Genomic DNA, 14,150 nt, shown 5'->3' on the forward strand with positions numbered 1-14,150 from the left:
TACATTCTGCATGGAATTCAATTTTGAGGCAACTCTAAATTGTAAATCACCTGGACAGACCTTAAGAATTTTATTGGCTTGCTTCTGTGAGTAGAAACCCACAACTGATGAGTAGAAAATGAATTCTAAAAAATGTGTGTTGCTGCTACAGATTAGAGCTATGTTAGTTGGTCCACAGACCTCTCTACCCAGCTTTTTCTGAACTATTCAAGTCAGTATTGTCTTATCTCCACAGAGATAAGTGGTGCGGTGGTTAGAATGCAGTATTGCAGGCTAACTATGCCCACAGCCTGCAGTTTGATCCCAACAGGCTCAAGGATGACTCAGACTTCCATTCTTTAGAGCAGTGGTTCTTAACTTTTTTGAACAAATCGCCCCCTTGAGCCAATGAATAAGTTGTCATCGCCCCCCTCCCCCAATATAACCTCTCAATCACAACATAGGAAATCATTCTTCAATTTATGCAAACACTTTTTTTTTGTTTTCTTTAAAATTGTCATCAGGACATATTGATGCAAATAGTTTATTTCCAGTCTTTCTCCCATATCTTGAGTGAAAAATTTTGGTACCACCTGGCACTTTATTCCCAAACTTCGTGATACATGTATTTCATTATTATCTTATTTATTCAAGACACTTAAATGTAATCACCACTGAAAACAAAATTCAATTGTAAGAAAGTGAAATGTCCAAAAAGAAAAACACAATTCAATCCACTAATAGCGAGCGATCTGATGTTTTTGTACGACAGATATACAGTGATTCACTGTACAAAAAAGTGTCCCCAAAACTTCTCGCTCCATCGCCCCCATATCGCCCCCTTTTCGTTCCTTCGCCCCCACATCACCCCTTTTCATTCCATCGCCCCGCTGAAAAACAAAATCGTCCCCTGGGGGACAATATCGCCCAGGTTAAGAACCACTGCTTTAGAGGTTAGTAAAATGAGGACCCAGATTGTTGGGGGCAATATGGTGATGTTGTAAACAGCTCAACGAGTGCTGTAAAGTATATAATAAGTCTAAGTGCTATTGCTATTGCTATTAACCCCTCCAGGCACCCACCAGTGGCAGTTAGAATTATAGCTGCTGCATAGGTTGAAAGTAATTACATGGCAGGATATTGTGAGGCACTATGGCATAACCAAATGTCATTGAGGAAATGTTAACAAGCTCTTAAAATAAAGATGTACAAGTAGTCCTCAACTTAAAACCACAGCTGAGCCCAAAATTTCTGTTATTAAGCAAAACATTTGTTAAGTGAATTTTGCCTCACTTTACGACCTACCCTGCTATATTTGCTAAGTGAATCACTGCAATTATTACGTTACTAACGGGATTGTTAAGTGAATTGGGCTTCCCCATTGACTTTGCTTGTAAGAAGGTCACAAAAAATGACCCTGGGACATTGTAACCATTATAAATATGAACCAGTTGCCAAGGATCCAAATTTTGATGACGTGACCATGGGGATGCCTCAATGGTCATAAGTGTGAAAAACACTCACAAGTCACTTTTTACAGTACTGTTGTAACTTTGAATTGTCACTAAATGAATTGTTGTAAGTCGAGAATTACTTATGCAGGATAACATCCCAAAGATTAAAGCTGACACAGAAAGAGTTCTCAGAAATTTCAAATGAACTGTGGAATAGCACTCCATTCCTTGCAAATATCTTTTTCAAAACTCTGCCATTAATATTCTGCTTGTATGAAATGAGAGGGGGCATATGGCTTACCTGGCCATATGAACTTGTAGATAAACGAAGAAGGTCCCTGATCAAGTTCTGATGTACTTTTTTATATTCACAGCCTTCAACAGTGAGTGTTCTGAGCTAAAGAAAAAGGAACAAATTAGATTTTTTTTATTTTATAAATGAAAGTTATAGATACTACATATTCAGAGCAGCCCACATACAGTGGTTAAAAAAGACATATATTTACCTCGTGCTGCAACATGACTCTGTCAATAAGCAGTGCTCTAATATGCTGTTTCTTGCCTTGAAGCTGCAAATAGACAAATCAATTATTTTTATGTGGAAAAACTTTATTCAGTGCTACCTGTGATTCCTTTTATTTTATTTCATTAACTATGAACATTAACTCCCCCTAGATTCCTTAAAGTCTTATTCATGTAAATATATTACATAATAAATACTAACCCTATTCTCCATTGATTTCTTCACCAAGTTAAAACTTTTCCACCGTGAATCAAATTCATGCTTATGTGAACCTTGGAAATGTAAGAGGTCCCCAATAATCTGTAGAATAAGAATTTGAGTTTTACAAAAAAAGCCATCCATCCAACTTAATGTTTTAGAAATTACACTAGAAATTGCAACTATACCTTAATGATTAGGAACAAAGACTTAGTATCATCCTCCGAGTTGTCAAGTACAAAGTCTATCACAATAAAGAAAAAAATAGTTAAATAAAGCAATATAAATTAATTGTTTGTAGTTAAAGCATTCTTGTCATATTGATGGCAAGCTGCCAAGAAACAATAATACACTTTCCTACTGTTTTTAGTAGGAAAAAAGGACAGTCTTCATCCTTCATCCATCACATAAAAAAATCTAGTCTCCCAACCCAAAATAAAAGACTCTAGGAAGCTCCATCCACTGTCCCACATTCCACCCTACCAAGTGTGACCTGAGATCCATTAAAAAAAAAAAACTATTGAATCTCAAGAAATAAAAATCAAACAACCTTAATTCATTTAAACTGAAGAAGAAAGTATTTTGCTTCATATCTGATTTACCATCTGGATTTGTATAAGTCTTTTGAATTACTGTACAAATTCAGTGAAAATGAGAGCAAATGGAATAACTAAAAGAACACTTACGTAGGAGTTTTCTTGTCACTTTGCAGATTCTTTCCCTGTAATTCTCTTTCGACAAATCTAAACAAGTAAGACCATTCATTATTATAAAGTTTATAAATTACAATGTGTAGCAAGGACATGTCAAAAAGTGCAGAAACATAAAAATAAAAACAAAGGAATAGGTTTCTCTCCAGCATAGCTGTGCAAGTATGTGAAAAGATTTGCATGGACCCTACACACATATAATTGCATACTTAAGATATGCATGCACCCATAAGGCTTGTATATAATCCAAAACATCCTTGTTTTATTTCAGAGATATGTTTGAGGGTTTTGCACAGTATCTTAGCTGTTCTTATTTCTGCACTCCTCTGGACAAAGAGCTCTGATATTATTCCTAAGATCTGTTGGAGATACTCTCCCAGCTTAGGAGTCATAATCTCAAGTGCTTCTTACCACCACTGGGGACACCTTGGTCTTTACATGCCTCTAGTTCCCCTTTCAAGTCCTGGTAGTTCTCCAGCTTCTCATTATTGCTCATCCTGATGTTGCAATCACTGTGCACTGCTAGATCTAGCACTACTGCTGTCTTCTGTCCTTGCCTACAACCATGAATTCTGGTTGATTGGCTAGTATCTGCCTGTCTGTCTGGATCAGGAAGTCCCACAGGATTTTAACCTTCTTATTCTCCACAACCTTCTGTGGAATCTTCCATCAGGACATGGGAGGGTTTAGCCCATATACTTTACAAATGTTCCTGTACACAATCCCAGCCACTTGGTTGTGCTGTTCAGTGTATTCTGTTCCTGCCTGCATCTTACACCTTGGCACTACATGTTGTACTGTCTCTGAGGCCTCTGTGCATAGTCTGCACTGTGGGGTCCTGCCTAATATGATAGATTCCTGCTTCTATAGATCTAGTGCTTAATCCCTGTTTTTGTGTAGCCATGATCATTGCCACAGTGTTGCCTTTTAGGTCAGCCTTTTTCAGTCACTGGTGGTATTTCCCATTGCATGTCACCTCAGCTATCTGACAGTGGAACATCCTGTGCACAGTACTATCTTGCCATGGCACTTCACTGCTTGAACTTTCTCCCATGTCTGTTGCTGCTGCCTCAGGCATTCTCTCAGTAGGTCATCTTTGGGTGCCATTTTACTGATGTACTCCTAGATCAGTGGTTCTCAACCTGTGGGTCGGGACCCCATTTGGGGTCGAACGACCATTTCACGGGGGTCACCAAACAAGGCTGTCCGCCATTTTTTCCCCCTTTTCTTTGGCAACGCCCCTGGCACCCGGTGATGTATAAGTGGTTGGGGGTCACCACAACATGGGGAACTGTATTATGGGGTCGTGGCATTAGAAAGGTTGAGAACCACTGTCCTAGATGTTCTGTGTTTTGTCCAGAGCAGGAGCTTTGACACTCAGAGGACCCTGTCCAATCTCTTTCTGACTAGTCCCTGGGTATTGGACTTGGGATGGAAACCTCTGCACATTGTAAGGAACTTCTTCACATTGACAGCTTTCATGTTCCTGCTTTGGCCAGCTCATATGCAGTATATATTTTTCATATTTTATCTTTAGTTTTTATTGATTTTATTGTATTGAATTTCATTGTTGATTGTTGTTAGCTGCCCAGAGTTGTTGAGTCTGGTAGCTTGCAATATTAAACTCAGCAAAATTATTAAATTATTATTACTATCATCATCTTTTTCCCTTAAAGATTCACAGAAAAAAAACATAAATAAGAAGTTAGTTACTTTCTTTCAATAAGAGATCAGCGATGTCATGAATTAAGTAACAGCAACTTTTTTCCACTATTTATGAATGGCATTAACTTACCATATTCAACACCGGTATAAAGTTTGATCTCTTCCAATGATACTAGACTTGGAACCCTGCATGATATATAATACATACATATTCTTTAAACAGAAATCTTGATGCAGTGAATTTAATTTCATAAAACAGCAATTACTGTTATAATTCCTAAAGATTAAGAGTTATAATTATATATCTTTTAATTTCTATTTTTTCTACATTTTGAGGAAAATGAAGACAGAATTTCAAAAACAATGAAGCTGTATAACTTCTTGATTACTATTGTACTTAGGATTGCTAACAACAAGTGATATTGTGTGGGCTTTAAAATTATAACCAGAACCGAACCTGATCATTACTTGGATGGGAGATCATCAGGGAATTTTAAGGTCATTGGAAAAGATTGGAAAGTCAAAAAAACAAACAAACAACCATCTAATTTATGGTATGTTTTTATTATGTACAATATCAGATGAATAATTCTCAATGCATATTTTAAGAATCCTAAGTGAGGCACAAAACAATTTCTGATGTTTTTATCTAAATAGTTCCATTTATCATCTACATAAAGCAAATTTTACTTACATGTGAGCCACTTTTTCTCCTTTCAGAGATGGCAACATGTTTCCAGATCCAATAAGGCAATTGTGTACTATAGTAAGACATTGCTGAACATCATCTCTGAAAATAAATGTTAAATATGCTTTATTAAAAAGCACTCAAAAGAACTTTTAAAACTGACCTCTATAACAATATTAGAAAAAAATCCTATTAAATCGTCATGCTGAATTATTTTATCAGGCGGTTCAAACAAGCCACTATTTCAGAGGCCAAATCATTAAACAGTCACATAACGCATTTACCAGCAGTTAACTAAATAAAAACAATCAAACCTATTTGACTGACTGATTGCACTGAATAATAAACATTTATCTTTCTGTCTATATTATACTATCACCTCTAGAAATTCTGACCATCATTAAAAACTTTTTTTCCAATATTGGAAATGACAGAGGAGATGAAGTTATGGAGAAAAACTAAAGATCATTTTGCAGAACCACAAGCTGAGCCTCAAACTTTAAAAGATCAATCTATAGGCCAAGAAGAAGCCTATATGCAACAGTATACACAATCTGAGATGGAAGAAGAAGTTACTGATCAGTTGAGTTCTGGACTGGATTATGAGCTGATACTGGAAAAAATATTGGAAATGACAGAGGAGATGAAGTCATGGAGAAAAACTAAAGACCATCTTCTAGAATCACAAGTTGAGTCCCAAATTTTAAAAGATCAATCTACAGGCCAAGAAGAAGCTTATATGCAACAGTGTACATAATTCGAGATGGAAGAACTTACTGACCAATTGAACTTTAGAAAAATTCTGGACCCAAAACCTCAGACTGAGACTTTAAATAATTATTCTATAAATCAACTGACTACTACAGAGGAGGATATTTCACAAGCCTATGTACAAATGGAGAACTTTGAAGATCAAAAAATGACTATAATTGAAATTCTCCCATTGCCAAAATTAATTGACAGCCAGATGCGATCGATTGAAAGTTACGACAACCTGGATAACCAAGCTGAAATTATAATATGGAATAAAATGGACTATATTGTTTATATGATACTGGAAGAAGAGGAAGAGAATTTTGATCAGATTGATTTGTTGATAAACATTAATACTCAAATACTGAGACTTGATGACATAGATGCGACATTACGGAAACCAGCTTGGTATAGAAAAAAAGGCAGAGTTAGATTTAAAAATGTGATTTAAAATCTTAATTATTGGGTCAAAAAGGCTTTAGAAATTTGGACTGATTTGACAATCTAATTGAGTAAATGAAGGCAGTAAGATAATAACTGGTGTAATAATATGTTTGTTTTAGATATGATAGTTAATTTGGTTGAGAGTTAAATTTTACTTAACAGGCTGAAATGATTTTGTGTGTGTGTGTGTGTTTTACTCTGTTTATATAGAAAACTATTTTGTAATAGCAGAACAATTAGAGAGATCTATGACAAGAGAAGAAAGGGTATTAATTAATGAAGTATTAAATTAAGAGATGGAATATATGTGAAAATATTAGAATGTTATTCTTGGAATATTATGTGTGTTGTAGAAGGGATACCCAAAATTTTATTAATATGTTTATTTAAGATTAATTGGAATATTTTATTTGAAATTAGTGGAGCTTAAAAGCAGGAGTGATTTATGTAGATGTAATAGTAGGGATGCTTCCATGGATTGATTGAATTTTAAGAAGAAATAGATTAAACTAAATTTGTTATATCATGTGAGGAAATAGAGGGGGGATTTTTTTTCTTCTTTTTTTAAGGTATTAATTTTAGTTTTTTATATATATGACTTGTTTTGCTATGATTGATCACCCTTTCACCACAGTGTTTTCCTGAGCACTTTGATGTTAAAATTTAAAAAACCAATAAAATGTGTATTTAAAAAAATAACTTTTTTTTCCTGCTTGAGCAGGGAGTTGGACTAGAAGAGCTCCAAGGTCCCTTCCAACTCTGTTATTCTGTTAAAACTGACATCTATAAAAGTAATAAAAATTACAATATAAAATTTAAAGTACACCTACATAAACACAGAGAACATTAGATAAATACTCCAAAGCCATAGGGGAACAATATTAAATTGTCAATCCCTGGAATAGAAAGTTTTAACAGCCTTCCTAAAAAGCAACAGAGGAAGAATAATTTGAGCTTCCAGGGGAATGCTTTTTGGCAGAAGGGTAGCAATTCAGAATGTTAATTTCCGTGAACCCTGCTGATGACATTTGCTCAAAAACGTTTATGGAGAAACCATGCACTACCATATCTAATTGGAAAGACAAAAACAATTGGGAATAGGCAGTCCCATATATATACTCAGGTTTTGCCCCTATGCTCATGTGTGACTTCATCCAATGTCTTCAGTAAATGTCAAATTCAAGTAGAAGAAAGATTGAGTTTTGTGATGCCATAAAATGGAGGAACATACTATAAGACACAATAGCACCCCTAAAGCACAGTTGTTAAGTGAATCTAGCTTCCCCATTGACTTTCCTTGTCAGAAAGTTGCAAAAGGTCATTGCTGATACTGCAATTGGCATAAATATGAGTCAGTTGCCAATGTCTGAATTTTGATCATGTAACCATGGGGATGTTGCAACAGTTGTGTGAAAAATAAGTCACTTTTTTCAGTGCCTTTGTAACTTCACATGGTCACTAAATGAACTGTTGGTAAATTGAGGATTATGTGTAATATATTTTTCCCAGGTTGTATGCAATTCAGCTCCACCACATTTCCAAAAACCTTCCCTCAAACAGGAAGATGGTTGAAGATTGGCCAATAATTATCCACAATTTCTGGGTCAAGTAGTTTTCTGAAAAGGGGCTATACCACCATGTATTTCAAGTCAATAGGGATCAAGTTCTCTCTCAAGAATATATCTAATAAGTCCCTGTCTCAAATCCTAGCACCTTCCTGGAAGTTTTTATCAACCAGGAATGACATGGATCCACAGCACAACCTCACAAAGAATCCTCTCCACTTTTTCAGGACTCATCCCAGATAACTCTGTAAAACATAATTTTAGCCATCTCATCAGGTTCAGCAATCCTTCAAATGCCTAAAAAATTCCTCATAATAACCAAAGAAACATTCTAGATCAGTGGTTCTCAACCTGTGGGTCGGGACCCCATTTGGGGTCGAATGACCATTTCACGGGGGTCGCCAAACAACGCAGTCCGCCATTTTTTCCCCTTTTCCTTAGCTGTGCTACTCCCTTTTATTCTATTGGCTTTTGAAAGCCAATAGAATAGACTCTCTTGAATAGAGTCTAATTCTATTGGCTTTCAAAAGCCAATAGGAATTGTCCAGGCTGTCTCTGCCTGCTGAGCCTGCCAAAAGTCCCATTCTGCAAATGGTGCTGCACCAGTTGAGTAGTCCTCGACTTACGACCGGTTGAGTAGTCCTTGACTTATGACCGGTTGAGGGTCGCAGCATTAAAAAGGTTGAGAACCACTGTTCTAGATCATCCTTTGGCTAATAAGGCCTGTCATTATAAAAATATTCTCTGGCCAGCAATCTGGGATTTCAATAAAAATTAAGAAATACCATTCTTTCATAACTCTTATTGCTACTGTAGAGGCTCAAAATGAGATATTATCTGTGTTTGGTCTGATTTATTTTTTCTATTTCACAGTGAAACTCTTGCTGACTCCCGATTCCTTTCATCTTCTGGAGCTACTCAATAAGCCAAGAAGTTCCCCTGGATTGGAGAACTGGGAAAGATTATTCAGGCACAATCTCAATCCAAGTTCGTAACAAATCACTACTTTGTGTTTTATTGTTGTTGAGTATGTTTTGTGTGTACATGTGTGTTAAGGGTTGCTTTAACTGCATTTTTGTTATCTGAATTGTAATTAACTACAATGAGTTTGACAGAAGGTTACCCCTTAAGACCATTTGAATGATGTATTTGATTCAGCATGTAGCAACCTAGATAGAAACAGTATTCTAAGATATACCAACAGTATATGGGAGCTGCAATTGTTGCCAGTTACTCTCCAGATGCAGTTTCACATTGGTTGTCACTTTTAAATCCTGCATGATTCAAGGTCTAGATCAGTGGTTCTCAACCTTTCTAATGCCGCGACCCCATAATACAGTTCCCCATGTTGTGGTGACCCCGAACCACTTATACATCACTGGGTGCCAAGGGCATGGCCAAAGAAAAGGGGGAAAAAAATGGCGGACAGCCTTGTTTGGCGACCCCCATGAAATGGTCGTTCGACCCCAAATGGGGTCCCGACCCACAGGTTGAGAACCACTGGCCTAGATAATTCTGTTACTGCTTGTTCTGGGTTGTCTCTACCTGTATAATGAAACAAGGCTTGCTGAGAGGGTCCTCCTACTGAGGAAATGTCATTTGTAAGGACCTCACTGTTGAGCCTTTTCAGTGAAGCCTTTCTCCCCCTTCCAGTCTATGGAACAGTCTACATTAAATACTGGGACCATACCTCTTTATTATGTTTTTGAAAGGCTGTAAAAATGTAGCTCTTCAAAATGACTTTTGAGAGTACAGGTAGTCCTTAGTTAACAACAGTAACTGGGACCAGGAACTCTGTTGCTAAGCAATATGGTCATTAACTGAAATATCAAATGATTGTGCTGACTAACAATGTCAGTTTTGGCAGTTCTAGTTGTGGTTGTTAGGCAAATTCTGTGCAGTCATTAGGTGCAATGTTATGTGATCACCATTTGCACTTTCCTGATGGTTTCCCCACTGACTTTGCTTGTCGGAAGCCAGCAATGAAGGTCACAAATGGCAGTCACGTGATTGTGGGGTGCTGCAATGTTTGCAATTGCAAGCCAGTTACCAAGTGCCTAAATTACAATCATATGACCATGGGATGCTGCAGTAGCCACAATTTCCAAGGACTGACTGTAAGTTACCACTGTAACTTTCAAAGTCACTGAACAAACCTTAACCAAGGATTAATCGAAGGAAAACTATACTATAACATTAACTAGTACTTATTATTTATATTATTAAACATATTCCTATGCAACCATAATCAAAATGAGTCTTAGCAGCTCACACTTAATATATGTGTTTTAACTTTTTCTTTCTGTTCACGCTGTTGTGGTTTATTGTTAGCTATCTATTATTGAATAGCATCTACGGTATATCAGAAAATAAATAAGAAAACCATAAAATAAAGCAAATCTTTCTGATAATGCGTTCTTCATATACAAATATTCTAAATAAATAAACAGATATGTAATGTACCCCTGATTCTTCTACTTGAGTAAATCTCATCAGTTTACCCAGGAATTTAGTTATATTCATTTACTTAAACTTGAAAAAACAGTTCAGTCAGTAATGAATCTATCTAACCTGGACATTTCAAGATTTCCATCTGAATATCGCTCCAGTTTGTCAACCTCCGGCTGAAGAAAAGTATCCAACAATTCAAAAGAAAAAGCAATTTCTTCGGCTGAAGGAACGTGCCACTGAATATCAAGTTTCTGTAGATCACCAGGTTTACCCCAATCCTGTAAAAACAACACAAGGGTGTGCATTCTGCCTTTAGTGAAATTAGAAAATAACTATAAGTCCCAACATTTAACAATGGATATTTTTTATTATTCCAGACAAAAGGATCTTAAACACTTGACTTGGCAAGAGATGAATTAAAAGAATGTTAATACTCAGTTAATAGTAACCTATTCAGGTCACCAGTTCAACTTTTTTTTTAAAGCGTTAAATTTATGGAGTTGTTTTTTTTACAAACTACACTTCTTTTTTAACTTAGGTTGAAATGTTATAGTATAAAAAGCAAAATAAAATTAAATAAATCTAGAGAAGTTCCAACGATATAACTATGCAAGGGACAGAAAGAGTTTCATGATAGAAAGAGCCACTTAGAAAAGTTCTCTTCAAATTCATTAAGCAAAAGAAGGCACATGAACTCAGATGGAATGGGTAGAGAATCATATGTTAGTTAAACACACTGGTTGCATTCCACTCATTGCTTCTGAGGTCAAGACCAGCAGTTCCACTTATGCTTGGAAAAGTAATCAGAGTAACATAGTTCTTAAGTAGGCCACAAAAAAGGTAGCTATAAATAGCAACCATAGAACTTGATAGATGGTACTCTAAGTCAGTGTTTCTCAACCTTGACAATTTTAAGGCATGTGGACTTCAACTCCCAGAATTCCACAGCCAGTGGAATTCTGGGAGTTGAAGTCCACATGCCTTAAAATTGTCAAGGTTGAGAAACACTGCTGTAAGTGCCCATTTCAAGTTTATCCAAAATGATATGCAAACAACAGGATTTTAAATTCATGTTTTCTAATCTATTCTTCTCTTCTATAGAAACTTGAACTTGGACTTTCTCCTGCCTCAGGCAATCTGTTCCCAAAAAATAGAATATATCCATTTCTTCATTAGTCAGCATTCTGAGTATTTCTTTTCTTTACTCACATGATACATACTGTAAAATTTAGCATATTAATTCTTGCATAACAGTAATATTTAGCAAAATCCATTTTTATGATGTTACAATATGAATTATTTGGATTTTTAAAACTATATTTTCTGATCGTATCTAATGAATTCTTCCCACTGAAAACAGTTTCCTTCAGTGTATGTTCATCTCTGCCATGCCTATAATCAGATTACTACTTGATCATTTGCTACTTTAAGACAGAAATAAATATAAACAAGGAGGTATGGAAAATACATGTTACATGTTTTGAAAAGATAAAGTGAGACTCTCAGTTTTCAGTTTCCTTTTTAAGCAGTCTGAGATATCACTATTATAACTATTTAGTTACATCTTGCCACTACCTGCACACATAGGGAAATTTCTTTGTTTGAACTTCCAAATAAAGTTAAGAACAAGGCAATTTCATTTAAACATTAATGTCTGGAAGGAAAGATCAGGTCCACAAGTGAAGGTCCAATTAAACTGATTTATTGCTACTCATGTCCATGCATAGTTAGCACCTTCTAGGAGTTAGATAAGGGTCAAGAGAATTCAAAGGGGGTGGACTTGGTTCACATACGGCTATGTTGAGATTCTAGGTTGAACCCTCCCTCTTTTAATTTCACCTTCAGGTTCTGCTACTTCTTTCTCTACAACTACTTTTTTTATTATATATCATCTTGCCTTTTAGTATTTTATATTTTAAACTATAAAAATATAACATGTATTACATACTGTATGTCTTTAGTACCGTATTCGTTAATTATATTTGTGTTTCTGTAGCTATATAGCAACCTGACTAAGACCATTCCTCATGTTACAGAATTAACAGGTTTATTGTATAGACTAATTTATCCTGTAATATGTTAAAATATCTTGTAAAAATAAAATGGAGAAATACTACCTATGAAATAAGGAATATCTCAATTGTATTATTTAGTAGGATAGGGAATCTTACTAGAAAAAATATAAACCTAACGATTGCATGACATGTTAAGCTAGTTTACCTACAATGTATTTAATTCTGATACCATTTCAAGATGGTATCTGCTAGCATCCAACTAAAAAAATAAAATAATACATTGATGATAAAATCAACATTATATGTATTTAGTCTTAAAGCATCTTTCACTTACAATTTCCATAGCCTTTGAGCTGGAAAAATCATTGGGGAAATACAACAGAGTAATTATTTATTACTTTTATTTTGAAAAATGCAGTCAAATTCTCTAATCCTAAGTAAGTTAAAATCCTTGCCTTGATAGGAAAGTATTCAGAAAGAGGCTTGTCAAAACCACCTGGTACACTGCAGTATTCTGTGGGGTAGATAAGCGTAGTAGACCGAAGAAGATGGTGCAGTAGGTTACAAGACAGAATGTAACCCTGCTTACAGGTTAAATGGAGTGTTCGTTGTAGAATCTTCAAAAGCTGTTCCCTGTATGGTAGCAACTTCTTCCCATCCACACGAGTGATCTAACAAAAGTCATAATATTAGAAACAAATACAAACAGAATTTATGTGAATGTATAGTTCAGATCATTTGCCAGCTTTACAGTTAGCTTCCAACCACAGAGTCAATGGAGATTAATAAGGATAATGTGAAGAAGGCTCAGAATATGCTCAGGCTTGCAATGGATGCCAAAAATAAGGAAAACTGTTCTCTGGATATGTGCGAAACAAGGAAAAATCAAGAAAGGAGAAGAGGGCAAGATGGAAAAAGTGGCCAACCTGTCAAATGCCAAACCATTGGGAGGGGGAGTCAAAAGAGAAATGAAGGTCAAAAAGAAAGAGTGCAAAAAAAAAAAAAAAGCAGCAAAGATGATGAATGGCTTGAAGGCTGAATCCCATGAAGAACAGCTAAATAAACTGTGTCTAGCCAAATAAGAGAGGGAGATAAGAATACTCTTCCAATACTTGAAGGACTATTTTCAGGAAAGAGGGTATGGATTTGTTTTCCATAATTCCTAAATGCAGGACAAAACCCCAAAACATAGATTTTAGGAAAATCCAAAATGAAAATAAAGAAAGGAATTTTCTCAACATTAAAGCTATTAAGCAGTGGCATAGCAGTGGCATAATCATGGGTGCGCTGTCGTTGGAGGCTTTCAAGCAAAGATTGGGCATTTGTTTTAGATCAGTGATTCTCAACCTTTCTAATGCCGTGACCCCATAATACAGTTCCCCATGTTGTGGTGACCCCCAAGTGGGTGTGGCCATCAATAAGAGGGAGTAGGACAGCTAGGGAAAAGGGAAAAAATGGCGGACAGCATGGTTTGGCGACCCCCGTGAAATGGTCATTCGACCCCAAATGGGGTCCCGACCCACAGGTTGAGAACCACTGTTTTAGATGATATCAGGATTCATGTCCTGGAAATGACTGCACTTGAAGAACTCCAAGATCCATTTCAACATTATGATTCTATGAATTAATTCCCAAGTAGGGACACACATACACACTTGAGAACAACACTTCTATTTTTCACTAATAGTTTTAGAACTTCAAGCTG

The 14,150-nt window shown here is 36.0% G+C and overlaps 1 protein-coding gene across 2 annotated transcripts in view; it reads right to left on the reverse strand.

The window, feature by feature from the left end:
• PSME4 (proteasome activator subunit 4) overlaps nt 1–14,150 on the reverse strand; it is a 103,397-nt gene that overhangs the window by 37,255 nt on the left and 51,992 nt on the right. For both annotated transcript variants that reach the window (XM_039344331.1, XM_039344332.1), the window contains 9 exons: nt 12,901–13,116; nt 10,551–10,708; nt 5,224–5,319; nt 4,660–4,715; nt 2,841–2,897; nt 2,343–2,398; nt 2,158–2,256; nt 1,940–2,002; nt 1,735–1,830 (listed from right to left, as the gene is read on the reverse strand). In XM_039344331.1, coding sequence (XP_039200265.1) covers nt 1,735–1,830; nt 1,940–2,002; nt 2,158–2,256; nt 2,343–2,398; nt 2,841–2,897; nt 4,660–4,715; nt 5,224–5,319; nt 10,551–10,708; nt 12,901–13,116 — 897 coding nt within the window. The remainder of the gene's footprint in view (nt 1–1,734; nt 1,831–1,939; nt 2,003–2,157; nt 2,257–2,342; nt 2,399–2,840; nt 2,898–4,659; nt 4,716–5,223; nt 5,320–10,550; nt 10,709–12,900; nt 13,117–14,150) is intronic.

This window comes from Crotalus tigris, unplaced genomic scaffold (assembly GCF_016545835.1).
Source record: "Crotalus tigris isolate CLP2741 ecotype Arizona unplaced genomic scaffold, ASM1654583v1 scf7180000017903.3850313, whole genome shotgun sequence".
NCBI lineage: Eukaryota > Metazoa > Chordata > Lepidosauria > Squamata > Viperidae > Crotalus > Crotalus tigris.